This window comes from Phacochoerus africanus, chromosome 12 (genome assembly GCF_016906955.1).
Source record: "Phacochoerus africanus isolate WHEZ1 chromosome 12, ROS_Pafr_v1, whole genome shotgun sequence".
Classification (NCBI taxonomy): domain Eukaryota; kingdom Metazoa; phylum Chordata; class Mammalia; order Artiodactyla; family Suidae; genus Phacochoerus; species Phacochoerus africanus.
In genome coordinates this window covers 33,035,339-33,053,488 of record NC_062555.1, presented here as the reverse complement: position 1 = coordinate 33,053,488, position 18,150 = coordinate 33,035,339, and the positions used below count along the sequence as shown (strand labels likewise).

The 18,150-nt window shown below is 46.6% G+C and overlaps 1 protein-coding gene across 2 annotated transcripts in view; it reads right to left on the bottom strand.

The window, feature by feature from the left end:
• Positions 1-1,073: 1,073 nt before the first annotated feature.
• Positions 1,074-18,150, bottom strand: part of FBP2 (fructose-bisphosphatase 2) — a 30,202-nt gene continuing 13,125 nt past the window's right edge. Inside the window, exons 4-7 of one of the 2 annotated variants that reach the window (XM_047755389.1) lie at positions 14,046-14,186; positions 11,964-12,101; positions 5,758-5,877; positions 1,074-1,474 (exon numbers count right to left, since the gene is read on the bottom strand). In XM_047755389.1, coding sequence (XP_047611345.1) covers positions 1,280-1,474; positions 5,758-5,877; positions 11,964-12,101; positions 14,046-14,186 — 594 coding nt within the window. In that variant the 3' untranslated portion in view covers positions 1,074-1,279. The remainder of the gene's footprint in view (positions 1,475-5,757; positions 5,878-11,963; positions 12,102-14,045; positions 14,187-18,150) is intronic. The other variant, XM_047755390.1, reaches the window with a different exon arrangement.

The window sequence follows — 18,150 nt, the reverse complement described above, 5'->3', positions numbered from 1 at the left end:
AACACTGGGAACTATATCTAGTCACTTATGATGGAGCATGATAATGTGAGAAAAAAGAAGGTATACATGTATGTGTGACTGGGTCACCTTGCTGTACAGCAGAAAATTGACAGAACACTGTAAACCAGCTATAATGGAAAAAAATAAAAATAACTTTTAAAAAATTAAAAAATTTTTAAAAAATAAAAAAGGCTTGATCCAAAATTTTAGAATAGCCATGAGATTTCTAACTTAAAACCTATCTGTAATAAGAAAAAATTTCTAAATTAAGTTAGCCATTAAAATACATGTAAACATCTATGTTAAAAATATACATTTATTTCATAAGAAGTGAAATTTATCTCCACAAGATTAAGACACCAAGTTCAGGGGAGTTCCCGTCGTGGTGCAGTGGTTAACGAATCTGACTAGGAACCATGAGGTTGCAGGTTTGATCCCTGCCCTTGCTCAGTGGGTTAACGATCCGGCGTTGCTGTGAGCTGTGGTGTAGGTCGAAGACGCGGCTCGGATCCCGCGTTGCTGTGGCTCTGGCGTAGGCCAGTGGCTACAGCTCCGATTAGACCCCTAGCCTGGGAACCCCCATATGCCGAGGGAGCGGCCCAAGAAATAGCAAAAAGACAAAAAAAAAAAAAAGAAAAGACACCAAGTTCAAATTTTAAGCCAACAAACCAAGACAAATTCTTTTTTTTTTTTTGTCTTTTTGCCTTTTTTAGGGCTGCACTCGTGGCGGCACATGAAGGTTCCCAGGCTAGGGGTCGAATCAGAGCTATAGCTGCTGGCCTACACCACAGCCACAGCAACACGGGATGCGAGCCTCGTCTGCAACCTACACCACAGCTCACGGCAACGCCAGATCCTTAACCCACTGAGCAAGGCCAGGGATCGAACCCGCAACCTCATGGTTCCTAGTCAGATTTGTTAACCACTGCGCCACAACGGGAACTCCCAACCAAGACAAATTCTTAACTGATCTCTGTTCTTTTTGCCCACAGGGGGATAACTACCAATCACTTGGGCTGACAGAATTACAACCCTATTAGCTGATGTTCATGACAGAAGACAAATCAAAGTCGTTCTTTTCACATGTGGGTTTTATTTTTAGCCCTTCGTACTGTCCACAGACTCGCCTCTGGCTCCTAGACTTGTCAGGAGCTGTTTGCTGCTGCTCTTCTGGACATGATTGGGTGGACTTGCCTCCTGCTTCTCATCACCATGGTTTCCACTTTGCATTCTTTTAGGGTCCTTAACAAAGAAGAGAGGGCTTGCAGGGTCTGACTCACTACCTGCCTGCCTGGTTTTTCTGTACACAGGTGAGATATTCCTGCACATCATCCGGGGAGCCCAGAATGAGGGGGACTCGCTGGTGAATGGTCTCAGGCTTCACGTCCAGCACGGGCTGGGTGCCCGTGGTCGCCAAGCCTCCTGCCTGCTCAATGATGTAGGCCACGGGATTGCACTCGTACAGGAGCCGGAGCTGTGGGGAAACACGGGTAGGTGGACAAATGTTGCCAAATTGCCAAAAATCCCAAGCTTTGCCCCTGAAGCTTAAGGAGGAATTCCAACTGCTAAACTTCTGGCTTCTTCTTTTTTTTTTTTTTTTTTTTTTTTTGCTTTTTTGGGACCACACATGTGGCATATAGAAGTTCCCAGGCTAGGGGTGGAATCAGAGCTGCAGCCTCTGGCCTACACCACAGCCACGGCAACATGGGATCTGAGCCGAATCTGCCACCTACATCACAGCTCATGGCAACGCAGGATCCTTTACCCACTGAGCGAGCCCAGGGATCAAAGCCACATCCTCATGGATCCTAGTCAGGTTCATTTCACCTGTGCCACAGTGGGAACTCCTGAACTTCTGGCTTACTAATGCCAGTACATTGGTGCATCTCAGCAGAGCCAGGCACCTGAGATCTAGGCCCTCCAGAAGGCTGGGTGCCTCAACCAATGCTGACAACATATGCCCTTGGGGGCACCTCTGCTCAGGATCTACCTGGCTCATAACCTTTGTGCTGCTGAAAGACTTGTCTCTTCACTTGGGAGTATGAGGTCAAGGTACTCATGTCTCCTCTGTTTGACAATGAGGCGAACTGATTCTGGGGGTCCCTTAGAAGCCTCTGCAATGTGAGGCCGTGGGGCCAGTAGAGTCAGCCTTGTTTGGGATGGGAAGATCCCCTCAAGCGTGCTGGGCTGTCTGTGGATAACCACCACGTCTGGGATCGTGAGGAGGAACCACATCTCAAATGTATGTGTGTACGTTTGTTTGTTTATACAGCTGAGCTTGCAGCACATGGACATTCCCAGGCTAGGGGTCGAATCAGAGCTATAACTGCCGACCTATGCCACAGCCACGGCCGCCGTGGATCCAAGCCTCATCTGTGACCTACACCGCAGCTTACAGCCATGCTGGATCCTTAACCCACTGAGCAATGCTGGATCCTTAACCCACTGCAGCGATCGAACCTGCATCCTCATGGACACCATGCTAGGGTCTTAACCCACTGAGCCACAGAGGGTACTCCAAGTTTGCTGGTGTTTAAATGGCTTTTTCTTTTGACCCCTTAAACTTAGTTAACTCTTGTGTCTCGCTCTCCCACGGCATTCTGTACTTCCCTGGCATAACGTGACTCTGAGGTTCGTTCACATCTGCTTCCCTCCCTAGACGCCCTTCCTTGAGGGCAGGAAGGCATCTGTCAAGGTTGGTCTTTGAGGCATCTCCATTCCTAGTACTGCCTGACACATAGAAAGTGTCCAAATAAGATGAAGGTGTACATTGCACAGGAACCCCGAGGAGAGGGCAGAAATGAGGGTGAAATCCGCCTGCGCCTTTGTTTGCCAAGCTGGGTTCCTGGGCCCAGGGCCCAGCCTCCTCTGAGGAAGGAATGTCTTTCCTAAAGGCACTGTGAGAACTAGCAGGTGTCTATCCTGTGTGCGGTTAGTAGGTGGTGAATTGAATTGAAATGAGCTGAGCCGACGTCCCTTTTGGGTCTGTTTCTATGATTATGTTCTGACCCTTCCCCACCCCCCGATCCACACCAGACACTCACAATCACATCACATCAGATATTCAGTGTGATGTCCCAGCTATATGCTCGGACTCAATCTCACACTATCTTCTTTCTTCCCCCCAGGTACAAAAAATCTGTAAAATTTCAAAAATTCGTGCTTTTCTGTAATCAGCTTTCAAAGTGGTTGACCCAGCTCTGGGCAGCGTTTTTCTTTCCACTCTTTGCTTCAAATACATTTTGAGGATATGTCAAAACTACTTGGAGAAAATAGTTATATTGTATGCTGATTTTTATTTTTTTAATTTTTTTGGTATTTTTCTTTTTAGGGCCACACCCGTGGCATATGGAGGTTCCCAGGTTAGGGGTCCCACTGGAGTTGTTGCCACTGGCCTATGCCACAGCCACAGCCATGCCAGATCTGAGGCGAGTCTGTGACCTACACCATAGCTCACGGCAGCGCCGGATCCTCAACCCGCTGAGCAAGGCCAGGGATCAAACCTGCAACCCCATGGTTCCCAGTCGGATGCGTTTCCACTGCGCCATGACAGGAACTCCTGATTTTTAAGTTATTATTATTTCAAAGAGAGGAACGAAATAGCTCCAGTCTAGGATGGAGAGCCAGGCATTGAGGTAAGAGTAAGTTAAGACTGTCAGGGGGCATGTATTGCCATTTTGGGAAAACAATGTAGGATGCTTTTGTTCATACCATGTAGACGCAGATCTTTTAAATAAGTGAATAAATGAATAAATGCATGCATGCATGAATACGTAAATAAATAAAGGGAAGCATTCTCCCACAAAGCTTATCTTGGAGCCAAGATCTGTTCTGACCTTAAGATGCCGTTGCAGTAAACTCATCTTGAAACACCATGCTCAGGAGTTTCTGCTGTGGCACAGTGGGTTAAGAATCAAATTGCAGCGGCTCGGTTCTCTGCAGAGTGCTGGTTCAATCCCTAGTCTGGCACAGGGGGTTAATAGATCAGGCCTTGCCACAGTTGAGGCACAAATGTGGCCATAAAAAAACAAAAAAACAAAACAAAACAAAAAACCCACAATGCCCAGATCTTTACAGTGTATTTACCTGCAGCACATATGATCTATTTTTTTTTCTGCAATTAAAATCCACACCATTCTACAGAGACAAGCACACATAGGAGGAGAAGTGGACATACTCAACTGCCCCCCCCACACACACACACACATGTGGTCACAGAGATCATGAGCGCTAAAACATGGAGATCAGAAACCAATGGGGAGTTCCCGTCGTGGCGCAGTGGTTAACAAACCCGACTAGGAACCATGAGGTTGCAGGTTCGGTCCCTGCCCTTGCTCAGTGGGTTAACGATCCGGCATTGCTGTGAGCTGTGGTGTAGGTTGCAGACGCGGCTCGGATCTTGCATTGCTGTGGCTCTAGCGTAGGCCGGCAGCTACAGCTCCGATTAGACCCCTAGCCTGGGAACCTCCATATGCCGCAGGAGCAGCCCAAAGAAATAGCAAAAAGAAAAAAAAAAAAAGAAACTAATGGTATTTTCATTATGAATGGAGGTTAGGGTGCTATGAACATAGATCCATACATGTAATTATACATGCTTATGGAAATGTTTTTGTTATTATATGTGGCTATTTTCTGACTCATTTTAAATGATTTTAATAATTAGTAATAGTTTTTTTTTTTTTGTCTTGTCTTTTCCAGGGCTGCACCCGCGGGATATGGAAGTTCCCAGGCTAGGGGTCTAATCGGAGCTGTAGCCGCCAGCCTACACCACAGCCACAGCAACACAGCCTCTGAGCCGCGTCTGTGAGCTACACCAGAGCTCATGGCAACGCCAGATCCTTAACCCACTGAGCAAGGCCAGGGATTGAACCCAAAACCTCATGGTTCCTAGTCTGATTCATTTCCACTGCACCACGACGGGAACTCCAGTAATAATTAGTCTTAATGTTCTCCCTGTTAGAACTGACTACATGGCAGGAGTGGTTCTACTTAAGAATTTCCACATCTTCTGCTTGAGCTCACTCAATACTCTGTAAGACTTTTCTTTCCTCCAGCACCTCTCTGTAGACTGCTCTGTGAATCGCAGTTCAACGGACTAACAGACATGTGCTAAACACTCACATAAAAAGAAACGCCTGACACGCCAATCTGCATATTAAAATCTTCTCTTTGGTCTCACGCTAAGTTAGATTTCTTATTGTGGCTTTGAATCTGATATTCCAGTAGTTCAGACCACCCATGCTGAGATACGTGTGGCTAGTTGTTGGTGTGCAAGAGAATACAGCAGGCTTTTGTTTTGTTTTTTGCTTTTTAGGGCCGCACTCGTAGCAGATGGAGCTTCCCAGGCTAGGTGTCAAATCTGAGCTATGGCTGCTGGCCTACACCACAGCCACCACAGCTCACAGCAATGCCAGATCCTTAACCCACTGAGCAAGGCCAGGGATCGAACCTGCAACCTCATGGTTCCTAGTCAGATTCATTTCCACTGCGCCACTACAGGAACTCCCACAGGCTTTTGTTTTGACTTGTCTACTTACCTATGATTCAGTGACTGAATGACAACTTTAGCCATCTCCTTCTCCAGACTTTCTACCTCAAAATTCATGAGTGGGATATAGACCTCATTTCTCTTCCACCTGCTCCCTTGCAGACAGACATGCCAAGGACTGGGCAGCAGCCAAAAGAGACTTTGTTATGAGGACGGGAACTCTGACTGGCTCACTGAGTGGATTCAGCCAGGGGACAAAGGAGAGATACCTTGCCCTTGGGACTTTTCTGGTTCGCCGGGTACAGGAAGATCCCTCCATAGACCAGGGTGCGATGTACATCAGCCACCATGGAGCCCACGTACCTGGCCCCATAGGGAGCACTGCCATCCTGGAAGACAGAGAAGGAGGAGACAGGGCACAGGGAGTTAGCAACTGGCCAGCACCCACTTTGGGTCACATGTCCAGCTGGGGGTCCTGCACATTCCAGGGCCTCTTTCCTCCAGCAGCTAGTTTAGGAATTGAAAGCATTATGTAATTGAGCAGTTAATTCATGAGGAGCCTCAAGCCTCAACTAGTGATGGACTCATTAAAGGCAGGACTCCTTAAAATGAGAGGCAATATTGTGTCCTAAGAGCGAAGCTAACAGAAAGAAAGAAAAAGAAAGAATGGAGGAAAGAAAGAAGAGAGAGGCAGGGAGAAAGGAAGAAAGAAAGAAAGTAAGAAAGGAAGAGAGAAACAAAGACTAAGAGAATGAGAGAGACAGAGGGAGAAAAAAAGAGAAAGGAAGCATAGGAGCGGAAACGAATCCACCTAGGAACCATAAGGTTGCGGGTTGGATCCTTGGCCTCACTCAGTGGATTAAGGATCCAGCGTTACTGTGAGCTGTGGTGTAGATTGCAGATGTGGCTTGGATAAGGCATTGTTGTGGCTGTGGTGTAGGCTGGCAGCTGTAGCTCCGACTCAAGCCCCAGCCTGGGAACTTTCATATGTCGTGAATGTGCCCCCCCCCCCCAAAAAAAAAGCTAATAACCATTAGCTTGTGGGTTATATAAAAAAAAAAGAAAGAGAAAGGAAGTGTAGATGAACACCAAGGGTCTGGCAGCTCCTGAATCTCCTTCTTGGCCCCTACTGTTCAGCTTTCTGAAAACCAGACCTCCTTGAACCATGACGACCTGTGCACTTAGTGTAAGCACTGTTTATCTGCTGGCAAAATTACTCCAAACAGCTCGTGAAATCATTCAAAGAAATAAAATAACTTACTTGTGAACCTCAATTTCATTCATCATGTAATGAAAAGAATATTTGTTCAGAGGGAAATAAGTCAAAGCTCGTGATGTGCTTCAAGTAGGGCAGATCAGGTAAGGCACGACTCTCTGATTAAAGGGCTTCTTTGGGCAGGTTTGCTTTGTCTGCATTTAGTGACCCGTCTTGAGCTTTCTTGGTCTAATCTAATAATCCTCTGACAGTGCAAGGAAACACTGACATTTCTCAGGACAGGTATCCAATGTTTCGTGTGGCATTAGCCACAATGAAATACACTGATTTTAGGGGAGTTCCCGTCGTGGCTCAGTGGTTATCAAATCTGACTAGGAACCACGAGGTTGCAGGTTCGATCCCTGGCCTTGCTCAGTGGGTTAAGCATCAGCATTGCTGTGGCTTGGTGTAGGCTGGCAGCTACAGCTCCAATTTGATGCCTGGCCTGGGAATATCCATATGCCAGGAGTGCAACCCTAAAAAGACAAAGAAAAGAGAGAGAGAGCCTTCTCACGGAGGTCTGAATTCAACCAATGGCCATAGGGATGAAGAAAATGGACCCGCTTGAGAGACATTTAGGAAACAGAATTGCTAACACCTGCCACCCGATAGACATGGGTCACTGGCCTCCCTCCCTGAGTCTTGTTGGTTAAGAGTATGATGACAGAAGCAATAGGGGTCACTTGAAGAAAAACTAGGGAGGAGCAAGCTTGATGGGGTGTCGGCTTAGCGCAGGTGGGGTTGGGGGGATAGCAGGATCAGAGTTGACTGTGTGGCGTTCTAGGTGCCTGAGGAGCAGACAGAAATGAATCCCATCAGATGAGACTGGATGAAGTCACCTGGGTGGGTGCAGGGGATGAGCCAAAAGGCTTGTTTGGAATAGAATCCTGAACTGCTCTATGACTGAAGGGTAAGCAGAGGGGTGGGAGCCAGTAAAAGAGGCTAAGAAGAGGAGTTCCCGTTGTGGCTCAGTGGCTAATGAATCCGACTAGGAACCATGAGGTTGCAGGTTCATTCCCTGGCCTCGCTCAGTGGGTTAAGGATCCGGTGTTGCCGTGAGCGGTGGTGTAGGTCAAAGACATGGCTCAGATTGCTCGTTGCTGTGGCTCTGGCATAGGCCGGTGGCTACAGCTCTGATTCGATCCCTAGTCTGGGAACCTCCATATGCCGCAGGAGCAGCCCAAGAAATGGCAAAAAGACCAAAAAAAACAAAAAAAAGGCTAAGAAGACGGTTAGGAAAGTAGGCAGAAAATCAGATGGAAGCCCAAGGAAGACAGAGTTTCATGAACAAAGTGACAAACAGCCCTAAATGCCATGGAGAGAGGGGTCAAGTAACATAAGGTAGAAATGTGACCACTGGATTTCCCAATGCTTAAATAAAAGAGGGCTATAAAGGGCAGACGATGGAACAAAGAGGGTTAAAGAAGGACTCAAAAGACAGAAAAAATTCCTTTCTTTGGCTGTGCCCATGGCATGTGTAAGTTCCCAGGTCAGCGATCCAAGCTACACCGTGACAACACCAGATCCTTAATCCACTGCAACACAAGGGAACGCCAGAAAAACTTTTTAAAAATGGAAACATCCTTCTCACTTCTGGCTATTTATCCAAAAGAACTGGAAACAGAATCTCAAAGAGATATCTGCACATCCATGTACACTGTAGCCAAGAAGTGGAAGCAATCTGTCTTTTGACAGATGGATGAAGAAAGTGTGGTATGGGAGTTCCCGTCATGGCTCAGTGGTTAATGAATCCGACCAGGAGCCATGTGGTTGAGGGTTCAATCCCTGCCCTTGCTCAGTGGGTTAAGGATCCGGCGTTGCCATGAGCTGTGGTGTAGGTTGCAGACGTGGCTCGGATCCCGCATTGTTGTGGCTCTGGCGTAGGCCAGCAGCTATAGCTCCGATTCAACCCCTAGCCTGGGAAACTCCAAATGCCCCAGGAACGGCCCAAGAAATGGCAAAAAGACAAAAGAAAAAAAAAAAAGAAAATGTGGTATATACACACAGTGGAATTTTATTCAGACTTCCAAAAGAAGAAAATTCTGGAGTTCCTGCTGTGGCTCAGGGGTAACGAACCTGACTAGTATCCATGAGGATGTGGGTTTGATCCCTGGCCTCATTCAGTGGGTTAAGGATCTGGTGTTGCTGTGAGCTGTGGTGTAGGTTGCAGATGCGGCTAGGATCTGGTGTTGATTTGGCTGTGGTACAGACTGGCAGCTGTACCTCCAATTCAATCCTTAGCCTAGGAACTTCCATATCCCTCGGGTGCCACCCTAAAAAAGACCAAAAAAAAAAAAAGAAGAAGAAAAAATTCTATTACTTCTACAACATGGATGAACCTCGAGGACATAATTCTGAATGAAACAAGCCAGTCACAAAAAGACAAATACTAGATGATTCCACTTATATGAGGTATCTAAACTAGTCAAACACAGAAAAACACAAAGTAGAATGTGGTTACGAGGGGTGGGGGGGGGAGGGAGAAATGGGGAGTTATTCAATAGATGTAGAATTTCAGTTTTGCAAGATGAAAAAAATTCTAGAGATCTGTTGCACAGCAGAAGGTCTAAATTTTAATCCTGGCTCTATCATAAGTAGATGAGTTACTGTAATAGAGAAGAACAAATTTGACTCCATGTTGGATCTGTTTCTTCAACTTTTGTATTCTATTGCTTTTGCTACAAGTTAAGAATGTGGCCTTTAGCCTGAAAGATAGAGGATAGCCCATTCTCAAGGCTCTGACCTTTAAAGGTATAATATTTTTCCATTCATATAGAGATAAAAAGTTGCAGTGGACAGAATAATATTTGTCTCAGTGAAGGTTTAAAGCAGCATCCTGACCTGACCTTCACAGACTGCTGCAAGTACCAAGGATTCCAAAACCAAGAAGTTTGCAACAACCAACCACTCTGCCTCCCCTTTTTAGTATAAAAGAAGCCTGAATTCTAACTCAGGTACAAGGATTCTTTGGAACATTAGTCCACCATCTTCTCAGTCTGCTGGTTTTCTGAATAAAGTTGGTACTCCTTGCCCCAGCAACTTGTCTCCCAATTTACCGGCCTGTCGTGCAGTTGTCATAGGGAAAACCAAATCTGAACAAATCCATATTAGATCTGTTCCTTTTATTTTAACCTTACATTAACCTTTATTCTCTGTCACTGGGGCTCAGTCATCCTGGCTCTGCACCTTTGGCAAAAGGATGCTGCCTATAGCTTGAAATACACAGGATAGCCCATTTAGCCTATTCTTAAGGCTATGACCTTTAAGAGTATTACATTTTTAGATTAAAAAGTTTGCAGAACAGAGAATAACATTTGTTTTGTTGGAAGTTTACAGGACCTGGATGTTACAGGTTTACATCCAGATCTGATGTATGTGGACTGCTATAAGAACAAAGGATTTCTGCACCCAGAAATTTGCAACAACTAACCATGCCCCTCCCTCACCCTGCCTTTTAAAAGGCTTTGCTGAAAGCCTTCAGGGAGTTCAGGGCTTTGTGGAGAGGGGGGCATGGGCTCCCCATCTCCTTGCATGGCCTTGTCATAAGCCTTTCTCTGCTCCAAACTCTGATGTTTCCATATTGTTTGGCCTCACTGTGCACTGGATACATGGAGTTGCGTCCAGTAACATGATGAACAGTAAGAGCTTGGACTCTGTATTATCACGTGACTGTCTGGGGCCTTAATTTCCTCATACGTAAAATGGGAATCATAGTATTAATACTTATCTTATAGTCTGTTAGAGAACTGAATGAGTTAGTACATGAAAAGCTCTTGAAACAGTGCCTGACACATTCTACACCAGCTGCAATTATCATGACCAAGAAGAACACAGTCAGGGATAAGAGAAGCTGCTACAGGGAGTTCCCATCATGGCACAGTGGTTAACGAATCCAACTAGGAACCATGAGGTTGCGAGTTCGATCCCTGGCGTTGCTCCATGGGTTAAGGATCCTGCGTTGCCATGAGCTGTGGTGTAGGTCACAGATGCAGCTCGGATCCCAGGTTGCTATAGTTCTGGTGTAGGCTGGCGGCTCCAGCTCTGATTGGACCCCTAGCCTGGAAACCTCCATATGCCGTGGGAACAGCTCTAGAAAAGGCAAAAAGACACACACACACACACACACACACACACACACACAAAAAGAAGCTGCTACAGGCAGGGGCCAGAGACAGCAAAGAACGACTGCTCTTTCACAATGGCCAAGGGGAAAGAAGGGGCCCGCACCACCTCCCATCTCCTGGGGATGCAGTGGGTAGGAGACAGGCAGCCAGAACACAAAGATCCTGTGGGAAAAGTGGGTAAAGGGAGAAGTACTGCCTGCTCACATGGGAGAATCAGGGGACTCCTTTCTCAAAAGAGAATGATCTATTTTGTTTCCTTGTTTAAAGTGCAAAAGGAAACATTTATTTCAAACGGAAGAAGAAATCACAACATACTACACATTTTTTAAAGCTGACTACAGAGTTCCCATTGTGATTCAGGGGGTTAAGAATTAGACTAGCATCCATGAGGACGCAGGCTCAATCCCTGGCTTCATTCAGTGGGTTAAGGATCCATCGTTGTCATGAGCTGCAGTGTGGGTCCCAGATGAAGATCTGGCATTGCTGTGGCTGTGGCCTAGGCCAGCAGCTGTAGCTCTGATTCGACCCCTAGCCTGGGAACTTTCTTTCATATGCTGCAGGTACAGCCATTAAAAAAAAAAAAAAAAAAAAGCGCTTTCCACGGCAGATAGACTTACCGAATTGTTTGGGTTGTCTTAATAGCCACTTGAAGTCCAGGACTTCTTGGCGATCACGTTGACAGCCAAAGACCTTTCTGAAACTTGCAGTCAACACCAGGTCCTGATGTTAGAGTATATGAATGGGCCCTTCAAACCTAACTAGTCCATCTAAATACAATCGAGTGACTAGAATCCACACAGGAGGTGGCTCAGGAAAAAAACATAAGACAGAAGAGAACCTCTGGCTTGAAACTCTGGGTTTTGAAAAACTGGTCTCTGCCTTCTTCATGAACAATTTCTCCTGGAAAAACACCACTGGGGGTTACTATCTCCAGTAGGTAAACTTTAGCTAGGAAAGCTATTGATTGCTTATGAAGAAGTCAGAGTCCACCATTCTCCTGTGAGTCAGGGCCAAAAACAGGGGCACCAACTCTTTCAACCAGGCCCGCGCACAGGCCCCCACGGCCCTCCCACTGAGACGGGCTTTCTTCACTCACCTCAGGAAATTTCTTCTTCTGCACATATTCCGTGGTGGCAGCGTCAAAATACTTGGCGTAGCCCTCATTGAGACTGTAAATCTTTCCTTTCTTTTTAATCTTGACATCTTTTTCCACCAGAACAAATTCACCAAGAGCCTAGCAACACCAAGAAGAGGAGAGATGCAATGAAACAGAAGCTGGCAGCACACACCCCAACAATCGGGTCACAGGGGAAGATGCGGACCTACTGGAAGAGCCCAGGGGTTTGTCAGGTCCTTCTGGAGCGGCCTAGTCATGTTGGCATGAGGTCTGTTATACATAGAACAGTGGCAACATAGGCCCTGCATGGTCAGCTCAGCAGTAATATAACAAGAGATAAAATAATTCAAAGGAAAAAGAGGGGACATTTCCTTCCCAACTTTCATTATATTTAGGGTATTCATTTGTAAAGAATCCAATTGCCTTTTTTTTTTTTTTTTTGCATTTTTGGGGCACATGTGTGGCATATGGAAGTTCCCAAGCTAGGAATTGAATGGGAGCCACAGCTTTCGGCCTACACCACAGCCACAGCGACAACAGATCCAAGCCACATCTGTTGACCTATACCACAGTTCACGGCAATGCCAGATTCTTAACCCACTGAGCAGGGCCAGGGATGGAACCAGTGTCCTCATGGATACTAGCTGAGCTCAATACTGCTGAGCCACAGCAGGAAATCCTGTAGTCAGATTCTAACCCACTGCATCACTGTGGGAACTCTTCCATGAGCATTTTTTTTTTGTCTTTTTGCTATTTCTTGGGCCGCTCCCTCGGCATATGGGGGTTCCCAGGCTAGGGGTCTAATCGGAGCTGTAGCCACTGGCCTACGCCAGAGCCACAGCAATGCGGGATCCGAGCCGCGTCTGCAACCTACACCACAGCTCACAGCAACGCCGGATCCTTAACCCACTGAGCAAGGGCAGGGACCGAACCCGCAACCTCATGGTTCCTACTCGGATTCGTTAACCACTGCGCCACGACAGGAACTCCTCCATGAGCATTTTTAATGTACATTTGCCATGACGGCTCAGCCTTTGTTTTTGGACTCTTACGTCCTTATCCAATTATTTCTTCCCTCCATCGCCCTTGTGCTATCATATTTTTCATCTGCCCAGAAGCTGTGCTTCTTCTCCTTCTGCTACTGAGCATTTTCTCATTGTAGAAAGTGTGGAGAATCATGCAGAATCTCAGAAAAAATGTTTTCTACCAGTCCTTCCTCTCATTGGGAAGAGCATGGATATTTGGGGAAGCCTTCCAAATGGGTCCAGTAGGGTAACCATAGTCACCTGTGGCTATTTAAGTTAATTAAAATGAAATAAAAGTTAAAAACTCAGGTTCTCAGCCACACGAAGCACACGGCGAATGGTCAATGGTCACGGAAGCTGGTGGTCACCATATTAGACAGCATCGATTTCAGAATACACTCATCCTCATTGAAAATTCTCAGTTTCTGTCTTGGCTTGGTGGAAACAAATCCGACTAGTACCCACGAGGATTTGGGTTCGATCCCTGGCCTCATTCAGTAGGTCAGCAATCTGGCGTTGCCGTGAGCTGCAGTGCATGTCACAGATGTGCCTCGGATCCTGCATTGCTGTAGCTGTGGTGTAGGCTGGCAGCTGCAGTTCCAATTCGACCTCTGGCCTGGGAACTTCCATAGGCTGTGGATGCAGCCCTAAAAAGCAAAAAGAACAAAAAAGAAAAAGAAAAATCTCTTGTATGTTGCGACTCCAAAGAATCTATGTTTCTGTCTGGAAATTGGCAGCATTGGGATTTTTAAATCATTGCATTTCCATACACCAAGGAGGTTGAATGCATTTCTTGATGAGAAATTCCTTAAGAACAGGACCTGAGTTGATTCACCTGACCCTGCAGAAGCCCTCAAATGCCTTCACTTGGACAGAGGTCCTTAATGTTTTTAGATGATGCTCTTGGCCCCCCAAACCAGACCCTCTGGCCCCCAAAGCAGTGAGGAATGACCAGGAAATGATCCCAGGGGACAGGAATTAAAGCACAGAGGCTCATGGAGTCCCAAGTGCTGCTGCTGCCCTACTGGACACCTACTGGGTCAAGCATGAAGAGGTCCACGCCTTGTCCAGTGGAAAGAGCCACTAGGGTCGCACTTCCATAGAGCGCGTATCCTGCGGCCACGATGTTGCGGCCGGGCTGCAGGGCATCTTTCTCAGAAGGCTCATCCTCTGAGGTCTGTAGAAGGAAAAGGAGAAACATGGGGGGGTTACTGTCTCTGGGAAGAACCCTTTGCTAGAGGCCTTCATTTCATATCTATTTAATCACTGAAGGCGACGTGGCTCTTACAAGCTGCAGGATCTGGCGGCTACCAGGTGCCGTGCTAGTGAGGGGTTCTAGCTGAGCCCTGGCAAAGGCCATTCTTGAATTTCTCCCTGGTTTTTGAACGTATTTGTCTGCATCCTGCTAAGAACAGCACCCCAAGGTGCTCAAACCACAGCCCCTCTTAATAATCATAAGCCAGAGCTCCCGTTGTGGCTCAGCAGGTTAAGCAGGTTAAATGTTCTTGAAGACACAGGTTTGATCCCTGGCCTCACTCAGTGGGTTAAGTAAGGGTCCAGTGTTGCCATGAGCTGTGTATAGGTTGCAGATGTGGCTTGGATCTGGCGTTGCTATGGCTGTGGCATAGGCCGGCAAATGCAGCTCTGATTTGACTCCTAGCCTAAGAACTTCCATATGCTGCAGGCACAGTTACAAAAAAAAAGAAAAAAAGAAAAAATTAACCATAAACCACGTTCCTTTACCATGATAACAGCCAAGGTCACTGAGCTCTGATTTGGAGCAGTATCTCACTCTACCCATGCAACAACTCTGGGGTAGACGTCTTCATTATCTCCGTCATTCAGATGAGAACCTCAGCCTGGAGTTCCCTGGTGGCTCAGTGGGTTAAGGATCTGGCATTGCCACTGCTGTGGCAAGAGTTCCCATCCCTGGCCCAGGAACTTTTCGGGCACAGCCAAAAGCAAACAAGGAATAAGTAAATACACACACACACAACAAAAAGAATGCAGAGCCTGAGTGACTGGATAACTCACTCAATGTCCAGAGGAGCTGGAGTCATGCAGGCAGCTGGGACCAAGCTCGTCACCATCCATGTGCTGCCCCTTGAAGGCCTTGCCCCTGCCTGTCCCCACCCCCGAGTCCACAATTCTGGACATTTCCTTGAGGAAGCCTTTCTCACTGGCTACCAGCACTGACAGTGATGATGTGAATAGGAATTCAGAGAGACGGGGCAAAGCGGGCATGCTGAGGGAGGAACAGCGAATGTTCTCGAAGGAGCTGCAGCTGAGACTCGTTTCAGAACCTACTTTTCCTGGTATCTCTTTTTTTTTTTTGGCCTTTTTGTCTTTTTAGGGCCGCACCCGCAACCCATGGAGGTTCCCAGGCTAGGGGTCGAATCAGAGCGGTAGCCACCAGCCTACACCACAGCCACAGCAACGCAGGATCCGAGGTGCGTCTGCGACCTACACCACAGCTCACGGCAAATATCTTCCATCATGTTCTATCACAAGTGATTGGATATAGTTCCCCGTGCTGTACAGCAGGACCTCATTGCTTATCCACTCTCCATGTGATAGTTTGCATCTACTAACCCCAGACTTCCAGTCCATCCCACTCCCTCCCCCTTCCCTCTGACAACCATAAGTCTGTTCTCTGTGTCCGTGAGTTTGTTTCTATTCTACAGATAGGTTCATTTGTGCCATATTTTAGATTCCACATATAAGTGATATCATTTGGTATTTGTCTTTCTCCTTCTGACTTACTTCACTTTGTATGAGACTCTCTAGTTCCATCACGTTGCTGCCAAATGGCATTATTTCATTCTTTTTTATGGCTGAGTAGTATTCCATTGTCTATATGTACCCCATCTTCTTAACCCATTCGACTGTCCTTCCATCAACTATTTTCAAATTAAAAGATTCAGACAGCTTCAGTTTCACAGACTCGGGCAAATCAATGTGATATAGGAGCAAGTTGAGGCTCCAAACTTGTTTCCCAAAGCCCACCACACCCAAAGATTGTGATGTTCGCTGTGCAAAGGTTAAATTAAAAAATGTTGGCCTCACTGTTTCCATCATTCAATTCCCTCTCTATCTTCTAGCACAGCCACCTTTGACAACATTCAATTAGAAGCTCTGTTCTCTCCAGACGCCAATGGGTTTTTGGCTAAAAGACATATCTAGAAACCCTACAGAAAGATTTCCTGCTGAGCAGAAAATTCCAAAGTATTGGAAAGTGATAAAGATGAAAGAGCTACCTTTAAAAGTATGAAGACACACTTGGTGATTATGTTCATAGGAAACAATGCTATTCGGCTCAAAGATTACACACACATTGGAAAGCTGCCCATAATGCTAATGAACTCTCCTGGAAAAAAAAAACTTGTAAAAGTAAAATAGCAAATTGTACTTATATGGGGCTTTATTCTTTTAATTTATTTTTATTTTATTTTTTTAGGGCTGCGCCCGTGGTGTATGGAGGTTCCCAGGCTAGGGGTCCAATCGGAGCTACAGCTGCCAGCCTACATCAGAGCCACAGCAATGCAGGATCCGAGCCACGTCTGTGACCTACACCACAGCGCATGGCAACACCAGATCTTTAACTCACTAGGAGCGAGGCCAGGGGTCGAACCCACAATCTCATGGTTCCTAGTCGGATTTGTTTCCGCTGCGCCACGACGGGAACTCCCTATATGGGACTTTATGTCTTTCAAAGTACTGTCAGGGAGGAAGACATTTTCCTCAGCCCTCTAGGTTCTTCCAGCTCCTCTAAAAATTAGATTCACATGAGACAGATTAGCAGGAGGAAAAACAAAAGTTGAATAACATGTACACAAGAGAGAGACCCAGGACAACTGAGTAACTGCTGAAATGAGTGAAGCCCTTATCTAAATATCATCTTCAGCTAAAGACAAAAGACACCGTTGGGACCTCAAGGGGGAGGAAGGCAATTCACATGGAGATGGAACAGCCACAGTTTGGTAACCAAAGTTCTGCTGGAAAAAACAAAACAAAACAAGAAACAGGAATTCCCGATGTGGTTCCGTGGAAAGGAATCTGACTAGCATCCATGAGGACGCAGGTTCGATCCCTGGCCTCACTCAGTGGGTTAAGGATCCGGCATTGCCGTGAGCTGTGGTGTAGGTCGCAGATATGGCTCGGATCTGGCATTGCTGTAGCTGTGGCACAGACTGGTGGCTACCAGTCCAATTAGACCCCTAGCCTGGGAACCCCCATATGCTGTGGATGTGGACCTGAAAAGACAATAATAATAATAATAATAATAATAATAATAATAAAGAAATGAAACAAAACAAAACAAAAGTCTGATAGGCCAAGCAGAGACAGTGGGATACAGAAAGGACTTTGCTATGCTCTTCCCTGTCCACACACCTTATCTCTGGTGACCAACGCCTTCCTGGAACAGGTCCTCTACCTACATTCCTTTAGGCAATGAGAGGGGACATCAAAGGTTACGCGTGAGTCTCTGGGACCTTAAAAACAACCAGCCTAAATTCATCCTCAGGCCACAGAAACCCTTGTGGGGTGGCAAATTTTGCTCCCCTAGGGCACTTTCACTTTCACGTTACTGAAACAATGGAGAGGTTCTATAATCCTCATTTGAAAGAGAAGGGACAAGGGACAGAGATCAGAAAGGGACACAACATGGAGTTCCCATGGTGGCTCAGTGGTTAGCGAATCCGACAAGCATCCACAAGGGTGCTATTTATTTTTAATTTTTAGGGCCACACCCTCAGCATATGGTGGTTCCCAGGCTAGGGGTCGAATGAGAGCTACAGCTGCCAGCCTACACCACAGCCACAGCCACACGGGATCTGAGGGGCATCTATGACCACAGCTCATGGCCATGCTGGATCCTTAACCCACTGAGCAAGGCCAGGGATCGAACCTGCTACCTCATGGTTCCTAGTCGGATTTGTTAACCACTGAGCCACGACGGGAACTCCGAGATGAGAGGTTTGAAAGGAAAACATCTCCTGGCCTGACCCTTCTCTGGTCCAGGCTCCCTCTGAGCCTGGCCATATCCCTGCCTTGGGGTTTTCTGAAGGGGTTTCCTTCCCTGCCATTTGTAACAGTCTTGACTAATGAACTCTCTTCTTTTCTCCTTCTCCATGTGTCTT